Here is a 21,173-nt window from a genome sequence, read left to right on the forward strand (position 1 = left end):
TGAGATCCCCAAAACCGATTACTGATCAATTACTAGATTCAAATCAGACATTATCAATACATTTCTTTCTAGTTTAAGTATATCATACAATTAAAAAGATAAAAATCAAATCCATCAAGCACAGACCGTCCCAATATGTATCAATGTAATACATTTTTCTGATCCACTTTTACAGAATTGACTAACTAACATCTATTTAGTTTAACACAGAAAACAGAGATCCCAAGGTACTTGGGAGGGATGCAACAACCAGCCTTTGCTCTTGTACAGAACATGTCTTCTAGACCAGCCTTCGGACCCTCCCCCCATCAGCCAGAGTGTGTAGGAGGAGGGGAATACGACAACAAATTGAGTTGTATTCTATTTGGTTCTGGTTTTACCATTGCCCCTGCACAGTAAGTCTTTGATAATCAACTGTATTTTCTGTTTGCTGCTTTATATTCGAAAAAACACAAACCGTACAGACGTCAGTGTCATTAATGTTCACGTCAGAGATAATCAGTTTACATGAAATTTATATGTTGGAAACCGACACAACACAGGCCTGCTGTCAGATTGTGGCTGATAACATTTGTTAAAGCTGGCCAATATCCAGCAGGCCAATAAATGTTTTCCCTAAACGCTAAGTATTGAGTTGTTTTTACCCATTTAGAAACGTATAAGGTATCGAAACAGATATTAGATAATCGCAGATATTTGAGGAACATCTAGCAATTAAATGATGGTGAACAGTGTCATTACACACACACACACACACACACACACACACACACACACACACACACACACACACACACACACACACACACACACACACACACACACACACACACACACACACACACACACACACACACACACACACACGTTAGCCCCCCTGATGGTTAGCTAACCCGGCGTGTAGGAGATGAGCATCGACTGGCGACCCCTCGCAGGAAAGGGTTAGCATAATGAGCGTTAGCAGCATAGCATCAGACCAGACACATAACCTGCCCGGGCGGCGCTGTCGTCATGTACGTATTGGCTTGACAATCCTGAGGAATTGATTGTTGTTGAGGTGAACAAACACAGGCGTCTCCTGTGTTTTCCTTCCATCCACTCAGTGCTAGCTCTGTGGCCAGGCATCCCCAGTGGCTATTAGAGGTTGATTTAGTCCGCTAAACAGAAACGACGAAACGTTGTTGGCGCTGATGGCCTGCTTCAGCCGTTATTGGATAATACTCCAGACGATCCCATTGGCCGCAGCCCCCTGTTGGGACCGGGCTATGGAGAAGACAAACTGGGCTCTCAGAACCACTGGTGTGTATAGATGTTTAGCAGATTAACATCCTACATTCATGCAGGACGCTATATCCTTTGGATTTGTGATGGGTCTCCTCATGCACTTTGAGACTAACTGTAGTGATGTCATGTGAATAAGGAGTGCACAAATCAAATGGACTTGACCTTAATAAAGCATTAACTTATTATTTAGCTGTTTATTTTAAATAAGAAGTTACTTTAATTAAAACAACTTCTTATTTTACTTAACTCATTTTAGATAATAAAATATGCAATCATATTTTAATTCTAAATATTTTAGGCATCATGCACATTAGTTACGTTAATGCACCCTTAAGTAACATTAGCTAATGCGGTAATAAGCATTACAGTAACTAGTCATTAATTAACCGACTTATCCTAGCCCCACCCGTAAACCTAACCCTTATGCTAATGCCATATAATAAAACAAATTACTGTATTCATTAATGTTAATTAGTGACTAATTAATCCACCCTTATTGTCAAGTGTTACCCTGCTCACTGTTAGATAAACTATTGTTTCCCAGGGACTGAAATGTTTGCTGCTGTGATAGAATTAATGATAATAGATAATGAACAGGATGAGAGATAATTAATCGTTTCCCAGAGGACCACAATGGAGAATTGGTCAGATTTCAAACCCCTTAATGAAATCTCACAAACTCAAAGCAACACCACTACAGAAGCTTGTCTAGACGGGGCAGGAACCCATACCATGGATGTTTCTAGCTAAATATAATTTAGCAATGAAGATGAAAAGCGTTATGACACCTTCCTCAAGGAAGGCTACAGGTTGTGCGTGGAAGGTAGACTTAGGACAGATAATACTGGGATTGGGCCTGCTTTAACTGCTGTCGCCGAAGTTTAACCACGGGTGGATCAGTACCAAGGTCAGAGCTTCAGTGGCTGGTTGATCTTCAACTGGTAGCCTCTGCTTAGCATTCCACCGTCTGTGGTAGGAGCTAGCCAGCCATTTATATCCTGGAAACTCAAACTTCCTCCATTCAGAAGATGCAACAATCTCTTCCAACAGAGCTATTGGAGCAACACCAAATCAGATCTGAATGTATTGGAACCGCAACAGATGGCTCAGCCGTAGACCACCGCCAAGACCAGGGAAAATCCCAGAAAAGCCATCAGCTCGTCTAAAGATCCTCCATGAGTATCACACCAAGTTAGTCTTCCATATGGCTCGGCCCGAGCACCTAAGCTAAATTTGCCTCATAGGATTAATTAAGTGTTATCTTATCTTACCAGGGTGGACAATTAACAACTAAACACTGCTCATTAACCCTAATGGTTTTACAGTATTTTTTGCTCATGGCAATGCAGATTTAGTCTATAATATATCATTAATGACAAATAGCTGTCACACAATAACCAGATTCCCAGCTCATATTTTCCGGCTATTTCTATCTCCATGTCAGGAACTATAACAAGACGATAAGACTTGATAGGTTTATGAATTCATTCATAAATTATGAACAACAACAACTCAAATTGATGTACTTTAAAGCTCTGCGTGCATGCCTGCCCATGTAGAAAGACGCTTAGAGATGCACGATGAAGTCCACTCAAAAACATCTGTGAGGACGGATCCGTTCCCCTGGGTTTCAAGATGTTTGTGTGTCTTAATCTCAACGCTGTGACCTTCCGACCACAGGGGGTCTTCTGGAGGGCCCTCAGGAAGCTCAGACGTTTGGTTTCCATGGCTGGGACCCAGGAAAAGTCCTGACACCCCAGACCACATACCGAGATGGCTAGGAACGTTCCTCTGTAACACTGCTGTTGTGTTGACTGAGCGTTTTCAGTCTCATGTACCCCTACAGCCCCCTCACCCATGCCAAACCACAAGTGTTTCCATTGAGCTAGCACAAATATTAAAAGGTCCCATGGCATGCCACCAGGTGTGGTGTGATTAGCTGCTACAAGCCGTTTTGGAAATCTGCCCCTTGTGACATCACAGCTGGGCGTGTCCACCTAGATGTGTGACGGAGAGATGAGCAACGTTTGCTAAAGTCCACTGGGTAGGCTGGAAGACTGATCTATCCAGCACACATCTAGGTGGACACGCCCACCTGTGATGTCATAAGGGGCAGATTTCCAAAACGGCTTGTACCGGCTAATCACACCACACCTGGTGGCATGCCATGGGACCTTTAACATTGTAGTGGGCCAAGAACAAATATTAAACCATCATCATTAAGTATCATTGTTTTATATTATAGTGACCTAGGAACTTATATTATACTATTGTCATTAAGTGTCATTGTTAATATTTTCAGTATTATACTATTGTCATTAAGTATCATTGTTAATATTTTTGTGACAGAAAATTGCTTCTAAAATCGAAGAATCTAATGTTTACTTCAATTTTGGTCTAAACGTTATGATCAGCCACTATCAGCATCATCAGTATGTGATGTTTGCTTTACTATTTCAACAAATATTAATATTTTACTTTGTAATTTGTAAATTGTAAATAAGATTTTGAAGTCGACTTATGATGCTTTTAACTTATAGTAGCCTTATCATTGTTATTTATACATGCAAATGAAACATTTTCGGAAAAAGTCATCATTGCAGATTTCAATATTAGAAAGTCTTGGCTATATTTAGATTTTTATATACTTGTATATTCCATATAAAACATTGTTCAGCCAGACTCACAGATATTTACAAGGGTTGACATGAACTGAACTGTTCATATCTTCCCACAAACATGTACACGCAAACACACGTACACATATACACACACACACTTCCGCTCTGACAAGCTGTCAGAAGACATCAACGCTCAGGTTAATGATGGAATCAGTGGCGCAGATGTGCAAACAACACACACAAATAAACCAGCTCAAAAGGGAAACATAATGCTCGCACACACACCACACACACACACACACACACACACACACACACACACACACACACACACACACACACACACACACACACACACACACACACACACACACACACACACACACACACACACACACACACACACACACACAACCACCTGAAATGGGGCACACACGCACACAGACAAAATATACAGTGACGTACTCTAAGCAAACAGCAAACAGGCCAGTAGGAAAGATAGGAATAAAAGGATCCTTCTGCATTGTAAACCATTCATAGAAAATGTAAGGACTGAAGACCATACTAGACAGGAAGTCTGTGTGCGTGTCTTCGTGTCTGTACCACCACGGCGATACAATAACTTAACCGAGACGCCGTGCTCATGAAAGACCACCAAGCATGCCCCACTCACAAACTGATCCACACTGCTCCATTCACCACGTAATACCATAGATGTTCTCACTATCCCTGATCCTCACTAGAGTGCTCCATATGGTAATGAAGCTGGCGGTTATGCTTATTGATTTGTCCATCCATGTCTTAAAACGTCATACCAGGACCATTTTTAAATGAAACCTTTGCAACACTATTTTCTAGACTAGAGGCGTAAACACAATATAATTATAATCAAAAAATGTGTAGATTGATGTTTTAATTTGGAGTGGATACCATGAGGGTATTGAGTCATTGGACTGCGTGTGTGTGCGTGCGTGCGTGTGTGCCTCCGACCAATAAGGTCGGCAGACGCACTATCGGACGGCCATCAGTAATAACACCAAGCAAATACAAGACGACACACACACTCAATAGCTTTGTCCACACATTATCAACAAACACACACAAACACACAAAAACACACAAATAGAGTCACAATAACACGTTAACACAGACCCAGACAATAACACACAGTCACACACACAGCCTATGTCGTCCATTCAAAGCCAATATTATCATTATCAACTGTGTGTGCATTCATGCAAGTGCGCATGTGGGAGTGAGTGAGCCGGTTTGCCAGCTGCAAGTCTTTCTTCTCGATTCAAAAAACCAAAGGTACAGGAAACCTCGACAAAACATTTGACGTACCCGGACACACACACACACACACACACACACACACACACACACACACACACACACACACACACACACACACACACACACACACACACACACACACACACACACACACACACACACACACACACACACACACACCTCTGCTGATCCACCTTATTTGGGTGGAGGAAGAAGGGAGAAAGAGGAGGAGGAGGAGGAAGGATACTTAAGAGACAGAGGAGTCCAAGAGAGCGGTGGATGGGGGAGGAGGGGGAGTAGGAGTGACCTTTTCTGGCCGGTGTAGTATCTGTAATCCTGGCTCTAGAGGGAACAGTGGACTGGAGAGGTCTGGTAAACCACCCTCAAATGCCAGCCTGCATCTGCATCTATTGCACCAATAACACACACCTTTGAAGTGGTTCGAGAGAGGAGAGGGTGGGAGGAGGGGAGAGGGGAGGAGAGTGTCCTTCAGAAGCGGCGGCCATGTTGGTCGCCAAGCAGCAGCGACAGTTGAAGCTCAAAGTGAGCGTTTCAGAGCTGAGCTGTAACCTCCATTTCTGTCAAGATACGGAGAGAGAGACTGCGGGAGGTTCTATAGTCACGCAAAAGTTCAGCATTTCAAAATAAACCCTCACTATGAGCGACAGAAAAAGCTTTGAGTCAAGCAATTTTTTAATGCACTTTGGTGGATATTCAATTTGTTAGATTTTAGATTTTTATCAGACTGTTGCAAAAGTATTTTGTATGAAACTCAAAAACAAATGCAAATATCTTTACAAACATTCTGATATTACATAGGGCCTCCAAAATGCATTTTATTAAGGTGGAATCAAACCTAGTGTTTAATATCACTCCACATGTGAGAGAGGGTAGTGCAACAGTTCATCTTTAGCTCAGCAAAACAAGGCAGAATCAAAATAAGAAGCATAACTGCCCCCTGATGGCGGAACAGTAGACTGTACCCCAAAACGACTGTCAAACAGCAACAATGCCTTCCTCCGTGGTTCAAATTTCACAATCTCCTTTTATGGACAATACGAATGTCCTTCACAAGAGTGCCACAGGCAAAAGATTAAAAGATACATCCCCTTCTTGTAGAGACACAATCAGTCGTGACATTTCACTTTCCCATGGTTGTTAGTCACTTCCTAGCCAAGCCGAAGTTGTAATTTTAATATCTCTAAATTGCTGCAATTAGAAGCGGGTTTACTGGATTTCCTTTGCGGTTTAAAATGGCAATGCCACATGGAGGGAATCCAATTTGCTAGGGTAAGTGGGGAGTTAGGGGTCGGGAATAATTATTATTTTTGATTTGTTTCCGCTAATCAACAGAGCTGACATTTACGTTCAGACACTACTGCATCCGTCACAGGTGTCATCGAGTATCACTCGCTATCATATCAAACTGCTGATTAGAGACAACATCACGTGAAAATTAGCTCGTTCACCTTTTTAACTCAATTTCGCCTCCTCAACCAAAAACCATTGGCATCAAAATCGGATGAATTCAAATGTGGGATTTTACCGTGTGGCAGGCATGTAGATAGGTTAAAGACTACAATGTAGACATAACATCAATGTCTCTACCTAGATCACTTCTAATGATCTTCAAGTGATCGTTTGAAAGCAAGGCTTCCAGATAATTTGATAGTACTCTGAATACAAGCACAATCCAATGTTGACCGTCCCACGACATTAGAAATAAACCTGTCATATTCTCTATTTTCTAAAGGGCATCGCAAGGTATGAGGTTCATCAGCAATTACTTTATAAATACACCCATTTGTGACATCACAGGTGGGAGTGGTCCACCAAGATGCCTGATGGATAGAGCCAGTCAGCAGAGACCACTGGGTGGGCTGGTATGTTTCGTATCTAGCTATCCTACATCTCGGTGCACACTCCCCATGTGAGATCTCACCAATGGCCTGATTGTCTGGTTGCTTGTAAGGCCTTATGAAACTCATAACACGTAGTGGGAAAACGAAATGGGGGGCCTTTTCACACATGAAACTACAGTGAGCCAACAGCGCCATTGGTTGAGTTTTAGACAGGGAGTGTCTGGGGACATTTTACACAAGACAGGTAGAACAAGAGGGAGGAGGAGGAGTATGTGACACACTGACCTTCTTAATGGAGCTCCTGGTCTTCTCCTTCCACTCACAGCTGCTCAGCTCCAGGGTGCAGTGGACGTAGGTCTCACGGTCGTACGAGCCCAGGATGAACAGCCTGGGAGGAGGGAGAGAACGTGTTACACCAATGGATTCCTAATGCAACATGTCTGAAGTCAAAGTTATAGTTCTGCTTTAAACAGCTGCCGTGGTCTCTACGTTAACCGGGTAGCCCTCTGAGGCCAACGTAGATGGCCTGCAAATTGTCACAAATCACTGAACAAATTACGATATATCATCTTCACATAAACATTATACGATCTGAGGAAAATAATCTAATATTTATAGCTAATAAGCAATTTCCCACGGAAATCCCAATATTAATGGAGGACTCTGGCAGCCATAACATCTGTTTAAACCTTATGAACTACGACAGAATTCATGCGTCAAGTGATTAAACTACTGCACAGAGCAAACCGATGAGGTACACAAAAACGGACCACTGACGCGCCCTGCTGGACCAAAACAGATTGCTCTTGCAGCCGATGTAATGTAATGTTTTTGGTTCTAATGAAATAGCTACGCACCTTAAAAATGTCATAGTGGCATGTACTGCATCATTGCAGTGTGATTTATTGAGACCTAAAAAATAATACGCTAATAAATATCAAAACATGTGGTTATTTTACTAAATAACAGGGTTAGACTAGCAAAGGCGAGAGACTCAAAGCCCCATAACATACAAATAATAAAAGGTGACAGTAAAATCAAAAGGAGTCAAGTTTGACCTCCCCTTGAAAAACAGAGCATCCCCTGTATTTAAATACATGTTCAGTCATGCATGGAGAATGCGAAATTACAAAATACACATTAAGTCACGCAAGTCTCGAAGTTATTCCCATTACTGTATCGATAATTGTTTGTTTGCTTGATGATAGATTATCTTGAGTAGAAATAAAATCAAACAAGCATAAATATAAATGCAAAATACAAATAAGTAGTAGGCTACTACTGTGAGATAATGTGTCAAAAAAATCTTTAAATAAATAAAATATGCATATACAAAATATACAGAACGATATTCTATTAAAGTTAAGAAGAAGTTTTTATAATTTCTATATATTTTTCGATACCTGTGCAAACCCAATATTAAAATGTTCCCAACATTTACAATTATTTGCCCATAATTGTGATTAGCTACTCAACAAACTGATTCCACCTCATAATGTTAGTATTATTGTTGGTACCGTCACATTCTGTTCTCTTCTATGTTCAGTAAGCTGCTTGGTTGGTGTTTGCAAAGTGCCAAACAACTGCTGAAATAAACACGGCGTATGTCTCCCTCTGCTGGAAACTACTGGTGTTTAATAATTGCAGCTAGTGAGACTAAATCTAAAATAAATGTACTGGTAAAGCAGCTGGTATTTAGATGCACAGTGTGACCGACTAAAAGATATTAGGGAGGTTTGCAAAAAACTTTTATTATTTTACGTGCGAGTCTACTTTGGCATCTCTTAATCAATTTTATAACCTCTGCATTATGCACAGACAATTAAGACAGACCGATAGGGACTAAGGGAGAATACATATTTAATGCACTTCAACCGAAAAAACCATTTGGTCCATGAACCAAATACACCAACACGCACGCTCACGCACAAACACAAACACACACACAGACACACACACACAAACGGCTCACTTCCCTATTCACACACTGTCTGCCACCGCAGACAAGGCCGCACAAGGTTTGTGATAGTGTGGAGTCAGTCAGGATTAAACTTTAATAAGCAAACCATATAAAAGAGAGAAAGAGTGTGTGTGTTTGAGTGTGACGTGCGTGTGTGTGCGTGCCAGAGTGCATAGGCGGGCGAGGATGGGAACAGACCATCAGAGACAGTGTGGCGGTAGCCCTGCCTGAGCTTTGTGGGCTGTGGATTGGGTTACTCTGAGGGATACTGTAAGAGGCCTGCAGCACCAGTGTTAGCTATTTAAGAATGATGGACCAGAAATATTGGAAAATACCGATCCATGAAAGCAGTAGCATGTCTTGTCTACATACTGTAAAGTGATGGATATTTAATGTGTACGCAATATGTTATGTACATTTTAATTGCATTTTGTGCGTATTAGCCGTAAAATCTAAAAGGTGTATCAATGCACGTTTCTTAATATTCAATCCTTTAACCTACGTTGTGTTTTGCTTGCATTTATTTTCTGTACTTGCCACCAAGGGCTTTAAAGAACAGCATGGTTTATACAAATCAACATATAATTACTGAAAAAATATCAGATATATAATTAGTGAGGAGGAGCTAGCAATGCAGTGACTGTATTTTGAGTTGACCACACTAAAGCATTGTTTGATTCAAAATACTTGCCGTCCAATCTGGTCACCAGATATTGGGACACATTTACTATTAAACGCAGTTGCTGCCATTTAAAATGTTTACAATCAGACCAACCGTTAATCCATAAATCAGTGTTGGAGTTTATAGTGAAAGTGAAGCGGGGCAGTAAATTGTATTTCCAGTTAGAGTGAACAAAGATTTAATAATAAAGTCTGTTTCAATTCCTCTTTTACTGCATGAGAAGAGGGTTGTGATCAGGGCTACTCCCATGAAGCCTGCCAGGTCGATGCATCCGGTTCACCTCTTGGGGAGAAACGCGTGGCGAAGGTCTGACACTGGGACCCTGATGTTAATTATCTGAGTCTATGCTTCTTCTGATGACATGTTTCAAGCTAACAACAGATATGAATGGTTTCTTCTTCCCATAATGGACAACACCATATAAGGATTTATGAGTTTGTAGATAGGTTAAAGACTACAAACATGGCCTCTTTGCCATTTCCGCTAAAGCCAAGACAGACCAAAGTTTTATCTGGCTAAATTAGAACATGTAGGTGTGGCTTATTTACCATTCCGCCCACTTCCAATATAAACTGTTTTCTTACCTGTGTTCGAGAGATGCTTCATGAACCATCTCAAGAAATCAAGCTTGTTGACCTTGTGTCTGTTATAATAAACCACGTGTTGAGCATTTACAACTCAGAGTCATACCTAGACCATACCACAAAGGATCAAATTCGTTTTTCATGAATCCATGCAGGGATCTGAACCCATCGCACAGTCTGAGCAGTGAACATATGCCACAGACCAGATCAAACGGCCCAAAAGTTTAATATCGATCATTTTGACAACGCTTAGCTATAAAATAGGTAGAAAGTAGGGCCAGAAACTTATTTGAAAAGTAGTGTCTCCCATTGTGGCATCTCTTTTGTGTGACACACCAGAAAATGCTCTGAAAACATAATTTAATCAAAAAAGGTGAATTCCTCTCAAACAGAAAGAGAAAATGAGAAGGTTAAAGTTCACAGAGTCAGCGGTCAGGGTTTGTTTACCTGCTACATTCGATCAGGGAGACCCTGAGCCGGCCTTCCACCAGTGCGTCATCGTGGACCGACAGGTCTGCGTCATAGGCCGGGACCAGGGGCGGCTGGACTTGGAACGGGAAGAAGGGCTTGTATCTGGAGGGGGAGGAGGAGAGAAGGAGGTTAGGGGAGGCTAACACTCTGCTCGTCCGTATAGCCACATAACCTAAACAAAAGTTTAAACCCGTTTCCCTTTTCCACTACAATGATCACTTTTTTGTTGTTTGATGTTGATTTGTTGGCATGGTGTCAATAGTGACAGAAGTCACTTTTGACCCACTTCGCATTAGGCTACATACAAGCCAGACAATTACAGACCAGACTTCAGAATACAAGAATAAAGAAAACAACTTTTACCCTCACAGAATTAGTACCCAGCAGACAACTGATAGGGACCTTGTAGAGGAACTTTATTTGCTTCTTGTGAATCGAATACAACAACAATACTGAACATGCTTCATATATCAGAAGGATGAGAGAGATCAAGGGGAGAATATGACTATTTGGTTGTTGGTAGGTTGTTGAGAAACATCGAGACATGTGATCTTCTATGAAAGGAAACACATACACACCCACCAAGGCCACAGACATGCAATCTCTCAGTTTTTCAAGCCAACACACCCAGTATACTTCTTCCAACTGTTTCTATTGTTTCCATGCTCATTAGTGTTTCACATACGTTTGGATGGCTCAGCAGGTTTCACTGTGTGCACCCAATGTGTCTACACCAGTTCTAGGATTCCAGCCCTCCCCATTCCAAGTTTATTAGACAGGCAACAAGTTTCAAGGCGGTTCCGTCAAGAGAAATTGATACCGATTTTAATAAACACGTTTGGCAAGTACCGAGGTACACCCAAAGGGCCACCCCACCTGGAACAGAACTATTCTGCCAAGCCTCAAAAGTGCATGAAATGCCATAAGCACAAATTACTAAAATTTATGATTTATAAAAAAATAAAGTGTCTTATATACTATAGCTCAATCAACAAAACTGAACAGTTTGTCTACATCAAGGGGAACAGTCAATGTTGACTTAAACATCAAAAAGCCGAGCCAGGCCCTCAGTGGGTGTGGAAGCAATAAGGATTAGGGTGGCGCTTGAAGCCCTTAAGGCCTGAGAGAAAACTGTTCTCCCTACCAGCATACTGTTGGAGCACATGAGGTACACCAGTCCTATATCCATTACACTTATCTCTGTGATAACCTTTGCTCCGGTCTGGTGTCTATTAAGTTCCAGAAAGTGAAAGCTTGTTGCCAAAATGTAAAGGGGAGCTATTATGTCACTTATGCTCAAATTTGAAATTGGAAAAAGATAGATCAATTACAGAACATTTATTGTTCATGTTTAGATAATAAAACAACAGAAAATAAGAGAATTGTACAATATATTTTTGAGTATTGTATCATGAAATGCTCTGCATCAGCATAAAATTCAGTCAGTTCTGAGGGTAAAACGCTGTGCGGTAATCAGTCCTAATTGTTTCACTCCCGGTATCTCTGTCTAGCAGATGACACTGACTCAACTTTACCCCCCTGACCCCTAACACAAACAGCTACTTGTTCTCCTGGTACAGTGCAGTACTGAATCCACGTTCTTTTGGGTCGATAGAGAAAGGACATCTTGTGACGAGAGGAGATAAAGAGGTACTGACCTTCCCGGATGAAATTTTTGCCATTTCGATCCCCCTGCTAGAGAAAAAAAACATTGCTAGTTCTGGGCTCCTGGTGCCAACTATGTGAGGTGAAAAAAACACACCTCTCATTATCCTTAGCTGCATTGCTGTGAAGAACACAAACAAAGGCCCCAAGCAGCTAGAGGTATACATTCCAACAAACTGCATCGCCACGCAAGCAAGTAATTTCTGTTGTATCACATTCCATTCATAAAGACAACACTGAACAATATGTGACATACAACCCATCAATTAATAAGTTGAGCGACCACACATAACTATTTAAAGTGCATATTGTATGGAAATGTATCTGGATGATGACACATATTTGCCCTCAGGAGCAAACTGGTTAGTGTTTTAGAGAAGGTATAGATCGATAGATGTGGATAGATGTGGCAAAAACAAGTCAACGAGAGTCATAGGCCAACCAAGATCACTTCACTCACATGCTTTCATGTGCTGGAACAGGTCATTGGGAGTTCTGGTACCAATACAAATAAATAAGTGTACGAAAAGAGTGTGCAGTTGCCAACACCCAGATAAGGTAGTTTGTTAGCAAAAGGCCCTGGACACTGTCAAGTCTTCTTAATTGGAAAACAAGCTTGCATTTTGTCCCCTTTGCAGAACAAGCGGGCAGACAGGAGCGTATCGCGTTCCTCAGTCACCATTAGCCTTGGCCAGTGGAGCTCTATTAAAAATGGATTAGACGACACCTCCTCCGGGATACTCTGCGCCCTGCGCGTTGGCCCGCGTGTTCACCAGGCTGTCTGCAGCCTCCTCCCGGCCTCAGCCCCTATACTCACACCATACGATACCTTACTTGCTGTCCACAATGCTGGTCTTTAAGTTACCCATCACACCCTGTAACAACACGGCGCTGCTTCACCTTTCAAACAAGGGGGGATAACGCCTGTCTTATAAAACTTGAATGCGCCCACTTACGAGATTCTGAACGAGGTTTTGAAAGTGGCTTGTGTTACCATGCCCGTTTACTCGGAGCGTGGGTTAAAAGTGGGGCTCAAACACATGTGAACCCAACTCTTCTGATTTATTCAGAGGAGTAAAGGCAGACTCTGGTCTCGTCGTGCGCAGGCTTACAGGTGCTTTAGTAATGAGACTGGGGGGGTTTAAGTAGACAAAGAGCCAGACATTCCTGCTTCTAATCACAACATTCTGATGCGATAAGCGCCCCCTTGACAACACTTTGGAAAAAGACTTGCTGGCGCATACGAGATTAATGTACAGATGATCTGGTCTTAGTCAAGTTGTTTTCATTGGTATTCTAGTGTTTGTGAAAAAGAAAAGGCATGTGGCCTTCCATTTCAGACTCAGAAGGCTTGATTAATCCTGAGGGAAATAGTACCCGTTACTATTGTCCTGCTCTAGATTAAACTGTAAAAAACGAAGAAAATACAAATAAAATATAATTGTAAAAAATTGACCCTCCCCCAACCTTAAGTACAAACTCTGACAGCGAGCCCTACAGGTCAACAGTTACTGCAGTATAGAAACACTGCAGGGCTCCCAGGAGTTTGAAGGGGCCCTTTTCATCCTCCACAACACCTCCCTCTATTTGGTCAGGAGTCGGGCGTTTGAGACAGAAAGGAACAGAAGGAGAGGATGAAGAACACCCTTATTGTAGAGGAGCAGAGAATCAATTGTGATGCAGTCAGAGTGGGATATGATGGAATGACCGCTACGGCTCACTAAGCCTGCTCACAGGGATTAAAACGGGAGCAGAAAAACATCCATACAGGTCACGCACACTTGATAAAAAATAAACGGAACAAAAAACATACACGTTTTTAATAAATATAAAACTCTGTTGACTATCATATCAGTTGTTTATACCAGTAGGGCTCCAACAAATTAACACTTATATAATAAGCTCATCTAAAAACATACGTGTGAGTGCCATATCTCCCTGATTTTCCAAAATGTTTCGCTCCACGGTGAACTATGGAAGATGGGTTAAATCCCGGTTTAATCAAGCTAGAGTCGGAGGTAGAGGATTAAACGCTGTGGAGGGACCTGGCACGGAAATGTAGACTAATGTTTCAGACAGTAATCCTGATGACCACATGTGGAGCATATAGGGGGTGAAGGGCAATGAGACAAACTAAACGCTGGACGCCAAATGATTCAATACTAAACATTGGAAACTGATGGATTTACCCTTGACCTATAAAGTATCACAACCCCTTGATACCTTCATGGATGTATTGTATATATTAAGGTTTTAACCCCAGAGCTAAAGGTGGCAGGATGTACCTTGTTCCCAAACTGCTTGTGTAAATATAGCAACTTATATTTGCACAAAAACAAATGAATTATCCAGAGCTTGATGATAGACATCATGTGCATGTGTTAAAAAGGTCAACAGTTGGATTTTCAAGGCTGGGTCGCAGGGGCAGAGTAAGCAGATGTCCAGCCCTTATGTAACACACAACAACCCTGGACAGCAGCTAAGCGAGGAGCTGAGAGTGTGTGGGGGAAAGTGTATTCCATTTCCTTCCCCACATAAGTTGCGTCTTCCCCCCAACAATTCTTATTGATATCCAATAGCTGAACTGACTATTGGATATCAATTTATTTTTATCCAGTTTAGGTTTTCGGATACTTCCATGTTCGGGAATTTTGGGATCATTTCCAGAAGGATGATGAACGAATACACACACACACGCACACACACAAACACACACACACACACACACACACACACTAAAGCCTATAGCAGCAGTGGCCTGGTCACTGCTGCTCGGTCATGTGATCGCTGGCAGAGTTTTTACATCATCAGCATTACATCATCGCACAGCGAGAAGCCCGACACCAGAATTGGCGATCTGCAGGAACCTGGCAACGTAGCATCAGGCCGTGATTCAATACACATTATTGATCAGTGCAGGAATATATTACAGCAGTTATAATGAACTGACTTTACAAGTTGATGATGCCTAAAAAAAAGCACTACACTTACTGTATACGTTTAAATAAACAGCAAGAGAGCTAATACAGAAAGACTGTACTTCCAATGTGTTTTATGATAGGGCTAGATTAGAAAAAAGCTAACAAAATATTGTTATGATTGTTGGTGTAAGGATATCTTCTTGGTACTGTTGCATGCATACAATTACACATGCTTACAAGCCATTTGAAGAACAAAGACACATTTAGTCAAAGCAACTTACAGATATTCCTAAGAAGAAAGTATGACCGATCCCTCAAGGCTTCATATAGTAGAACGCACACATTGGGGTCCGAACCTTACAACCTTTGGGCTGTGATTCAAACTCCCCCACTGCTAGATGATCCTGCAGCAGGTGCAGTTAAACCCAAGCATGATTCAAAGCACTGATGCTGCATCCACACCAATAGCCTTTGAACGGTAAGTAAAAAGAGAAGCTTTCCTTCGGAACAACTGTGCGGTTGTCCCTGAAGGTCGGCATCAAACAATCTGATCCTTGTTTGCATATGAACTGACACAACTTTCCCCATTCGTCCCTGAGCACATGATAACCACGCACTGCGTGTGATCATCACAACTACAAAAGCGTAACTCCCGTGGAATTAGTAATGATGTGTGAACACAAGGAAACTCCATCCCCTTCTGTTCAGGCTGGTGTCGGGTTGGCATGCACCGCAAAAATTAGGGAAACCGAGATGCAAGGCGTTGTCATGATGCCAGCATTTGTCACTTCTTTTTCTTATTAATGTCTATTCATCGGTCATTTTTACATATTAAACCATGGCACGCTAAAGAAAAACATCTAGAGTATAATAAGTTTGCATCAGCCAAAAAGACAATTTGTAAAATGTTGTTAAATGGTCCATGTAGGAGTTTGTCACTATACAAGTCAACCCCACTAGCAGCACAACCCTCCAGTCTGCGGTCCAACATTTAGGCCCGGGCCCACCCTTTGAGAGGGTACCCGGGGAGAGGAGCTGCAGCGTGGGTCAGCGTGGCTGGGTGAGCTGCCTGAGGTATGGGTCGATGTGCGGGGGAATTGGGGGCACTGATGCTAAATTGGAACCCATGCTGTCACAGCGTTTTGTCTCCAGGCTGACGGATGCGTTCACAGGGAAAAGGGTGCACTGTACAAACAGGGGATCCAACTTGGTGGCTGCTTGGACTCCCTTTCATGGAGGCAATTTACAGTGAAATAATTATTTTTAGGTTGACCTTTCTTTACATTCAATAAATGTTATTATACTTTCATCCTCATCATCGACACCCCCCCCTTGTAATTAGTTAAATGTAGAGTTGGTCATGACAATTGTCATGGAGTTGTGCATGACAATAATTATGAATTTTATATTAGATTTGAAGCTGTGAAATTAGCTTGAGGATACCATAGAAAACTTCCTCTATAATGAATCCCCTCAGGGATTTCTCCATAGTTATTTTTGGTAAAGTATCTGATACCCCCCTGTTCAGAACAACAGCATACTCTTTAAGCTAGTTATTTGGCTAGCTTAGCATATTGTATCATTATGATTAATGAGAGAGAGACAGATTTCCAGGCCCATAGAACCATTTAAAAAGGGGCAAAACCAAAATAAGCAGAACATGTTCTAAGGTCGCATCTCCACAATTTGGTTTGCAAGAGATACTTCAGGGAAATGCTTATCCGCTCAGTCTAATGTCACAAGTCAGCGCACTGACAGCGAAAGAAGATACTGCAGACAGCTTTTTTTTTTTGTCCATATAGATCCATGACTGATGTGGTATGGAATAATTCCCACTGAAACCGGAGACATTGTGGGAAGACCAAATACCCAATACCAGACTAACAGTGTGGTTAGGTTTTTTCAAGATGATGATCTCAAATTTCCTTCACGGGCTCTGAAATAAATGCCTTGTCTTTGGCATGTAGCCCTGTTGTAAACCTGTGATATTGAACGAGCCATCCATTTGCAGACTGTTTGGTGGCATTTTTTACCTGCCATTAACTTACTATTCAAAAAAGTGCCTTGTTTCTTTATCAGATTATAAAGAACTTTTGACTCATTAAAGTATGTCTGCCAAGCAACTATATTAGAATAAGGTACAACAGCCCAACACGATACAAAGACAGGTTTAGGGATCCATTTTCTGTTTTAAAGCAGTCAATGATCTGAAAATTGCTACAGCACATTGTTGTTAAAGAAAAGTGGTTAGCAAGCGGTTAGCGAGCGGTTAGTATAGATCCTCTGATCGGCTTAATGGAGGCTATTTTTCTCTGAATGTTATTGTAATAATGGCCTGATAAACTTGAATTGACTTAGACCAGGCCAACATGATGTGAAACAGCAAACATGGCCGACAAACTACCACAAGGCTAACTAACCAACATGCCTTGATGTGTGCCGCTAATACCAATTATCTGGTTGTTTAGCACTGGAACAGCAAACATGTGCTTTAACATGCATAAATAAAAAACAATCACGGAATATTAAAACTAGAATACAATCTCTGCTCTGTGAGCGTGTTGTAAAGTAGACTCAAGCAAATCAGGAAGGAAGAGAAAAAAAATAAAGATCAACAATATGATAAAAAACAAATGGAAAGGCGACAGGAAGTGGGTGCAAGAGGAAGTAAACTGCTGAATGCACTCTCTCTCCTCACTCTCCATTACCGTCAGCGTGTGTGACATCTGTCCATCTTTTCTAATTGATTTAGTCAGAAAGCCATTTCTTTAACCTTGAAATAGAGCTGGGCAATTAATAGGTCTGTGAACCTGTCAGGCATGACAGGTGGAGCAAAGCAATACCTCTGCCAGGGTCAAGGGTTTGATGGGCCATTCATGTGGGCACTCATGGTATCGTGAGGGCATACATTTTGGACTCAATTTTACACTTGTTTCTTAATATAAATCACAGATAATTGGGAATGAATACGAATGTCTTGTTATTATAGTGTGCAACAACAGTATTATCTGTGTCATTATCTGAAAGGGTGTTTTCATATTAAGTTGATTTATTTGGCTGTTTTTGCACCCATGAGTATAGAACTTGTTTGATGAAATACTAGTTTCTTCTTCTTCTTTTTTTTGTAAATATCTTTCTATTAGGGGTTAGTGCAACGATTTAGTCTCATGGTCTATAAATCAAAACCGTTACTTCAAATGTTTCTAATCAATCCTAAATCCCAACCTGTTGACCTCCAACAAGAGTTGGACCAGGTAAACAGATTCCTACTGCACATTTAGCCTACAGTCTGGCCAGGTAAACATCATTCTACGATACCTTTAGCATACAGCATCCTAATACAGTGAGACCAGTAAAACATCACCCTACTACACCATCAGCCTACATTCAGTCCAGGTAAACATGTCAACAGAGTCTGAATAAGGTGCTTATGTGTAACTTCATTTCAACACAAGAAAACATATTTTCGATCAAAGTAGTCGTTTTGAGAAACAACCAAATATTTGGAAAACAGAATCGTGATTAATGTACTCAAACATACCACAACTTCCAATACACATACAAAACCCTACTATCCATTTATACATTTGTACATAAATGCTGGTGTTTTTTTCAGAATCAACACATATTTCGAAAACAGAATCACAATTGTCAAGTGCATGGAAATGTATTCACACAAACCCACACACCGAGACCAACAACAAACCCACACATTCATCGTAGAACAGAGCCCTGAGATGGTACAACATCTAGGAGGGAAGCCAGGAAGGTTTGAGGAGGTGTCCTGGTTCATTTCAGACCAAGCTATCCACAATACGTGGTACAGTCTTTAAGTCACACCATAGACCACAGCAGATTGGAAAGTATGGGTTAACTCAAATACACAACCAGCTAAAACGTAGCCCACAAGGGCCAAGGCTACCCTGGGATTAGTTCCGTGCCTTGGATGTTGGTTCCAGGACAGAGATGGCATCACTAGTGCTTACATCCTGGTTGCCATGGATACCCAGCCTACTGGCAGCCATTACTGGACTGAGCTCAAGTCTGCCCAAATCTTGAATATGGGTAACTGGGCAACAAGTAGGCCTACCAGTTGTCCTGGGTTACAGGATTTGGACCATCAAAATGAGGTCTGGTTCCCCCCTCATCGCCTGGTTTAGGGTCAAGTGTGGTAGGCAAGGGTTGTTTGACAATGTGTGAGGAGATGTCTCAAGGCCATTTGTCAACCGTTACCAGCAACACTAGCTGTGCTGTTGTGGCCTGCATGCTGTAAAGTCTTATTTATAGGCTCCTCTTTTTGACTCCACTACTGTCAAATAAACACAATTCCCTGAGGATTTTACCGCTTAAAACAAAGTAGACATATGTACAGTTGAATGATATACCACCTTATGATGACTGTAAACACATGCACCTGCACGGTTTAGTTGCAGCACCTTGATAGCAAATATATTGCTGATGCTAACATTTCGAATGGATATAGGCAGCCAGATGGCCCTATTATTGGAAAGCAGTTCACCTTGTGAACCCCTTTCACTTACACGTACCTGATTTTGTAATTTGGCAAGGTATGTTTCTTCTTGATGACGCGTTTGAGCTGGTTGACTATTATGGAGGTGAGCTGGGGTAGCGGTCTGCCTTCAAACTGCGACTGAACCTCGAAGTCGATGAGGGGGTCCTCAAGGAAGGAGAAGGACCAGTGGGAGAAGGGCGTGCGCGTGAACTGCAGCCGGAGTCTGCCCATCACGCGCGTCATCTTGACGAACAGGTACGCAGACTTGCCGAACACGAGCTCCACGTCGATTGCTAGGTGAAAGCCACCGTTGTACTCCAGGTCTACCTCAAAGTTGAGCTCCTCGGGCATGCCGTCCGCGTTCAACTGCACCGGGTTCATGAGCCTGGCTGTGTGGAAGACGGGCAGGGAGTTGCCCAGGGACAGGTCCCGGAGACTGAGCCCCTCCAGCAGCCGACCCGCCGTCTTGGTCTGCAGCAGCTCCTCGAACTCCACCTTGATCTTCTTGGTGAGCCAGTGGCGTACGACGGGGGTGTCCTGGAGTTCCCGGAATAAAAACAAGAAGATCGCGTTGAGGAAATTACACGTCTCCGGCTTAGACGGATCGAGGGGTTCGCTGTGGGGCGGTGGGGACGACTGCTGCGGTCTGGGGCCAGCAGTGGTGGTGGTGGGGACAGCTGCATCCTGGTGCCTGGCCGACACGGCCTCTTGCTGTCTGGACGCCGTGTTGTCTGGCTGGAGCTGACCCGTCTCAACATGTTGGCTGTTGAAGTAATCCCTCAGTGCGGGATCGGGCACTACTTTGACATATTGCACTGTCCTGGCTACGGGCTCCGGGCTCCTCCGGTAGACCAGCAGGAACTCCACGATCAACGTGACGATCGCCCCGGAGATCGCCGATATCAGGATCAAGTAGATCATCTTCAACGTCCCTACTCTACAAGGTGTCCATGGCAAGGAGACTGCACGGTGTTTTAAACAAAGCAAGTTCCACCTGGTCGCTCACAAAGCTGCCATATCATCTGCTGCTTTCCTGCTGTTCAGGCTCGTGCGCTGATTGGACGAACGTGCCCATTGCGTGCGCTATGCGTCATGACGCAAAGTTGCGCTTGGGAAGGGCTTCTTTGCTTTAATTGAACCGGCAATTATTTATTTCAGCATATAAAAATAATAAAATATACATTTATATAAATAAAATGTGTATTAATTTGATGGTATTTCCTACGGTGTCACGTAAAAAAACACAAAAAAAGCATAATTACCAATGCCTGTGTTTGCTTTTCTACTAATAACTAGTTCAGTGCAAGCATTCAG

General features: G+C 42.3%; 1 protein-coding gene and 1 long non-coding RNA gene across 2 annotated transcripts in view; one reads left to right on the top strand and one right to left on the bottom strand.

Moving 5' to 3' along the window:
- Positions 1-20,909, bottom strand: part of LOC130404390 (PDZ domain-containing protein 8-like) — a 33,555-nt gene extending 12,646 nt beyond the window's left edge. The window contains exons 1-3 of the mRNA XM_056609094.1: positions 19,894-20,909; positions 10,737-10,862; positions 7,349-7,451 (exon numbers count right to left, since the gene is read on the bottom strand). Of these exons, the coding sequence (XP_056465069.1) occupies positions 7,349-7,451; positions 10,737-10,862; positions 19,894-20,780 (1,116 nt within the window). The 5' untranslated portion in view covers positions 20,781-20,909. The remainder of the gene's footprint in view (positions 1-7,348; positions 7,452-10,736; positions 10,863-19,893) is intronic.
- Positions 6,268-8,407, top strand: LOC130404391 (uncharacterized). The gene is made up of 3 exons (XR_008904221.1): positions 6,268-6,491; positions 7,020-7,084; positions 7,389-8,407. It is a non-coding gene; the product is annotated as an uncharacterized LOC130404391 (long non-coding RNA).
- Positions 20,910-21,173: the final 264 nt, after the last annotated feature.

This window comes from Gadus chalcogrammus, chromosome 15 (assembly GCF_026213295.1).
Source record: "Gadus chalcogrammus isolate NIFS_2021 chromosome 15, NIFS_Gcha_1.0, whole genome shotgun sequence".
NCBI lineage: Eukaryota > Metazoa > Chordata > Actinopteri > Gadiformes > Gadidae > Gadus > Gadus chalcogrammus.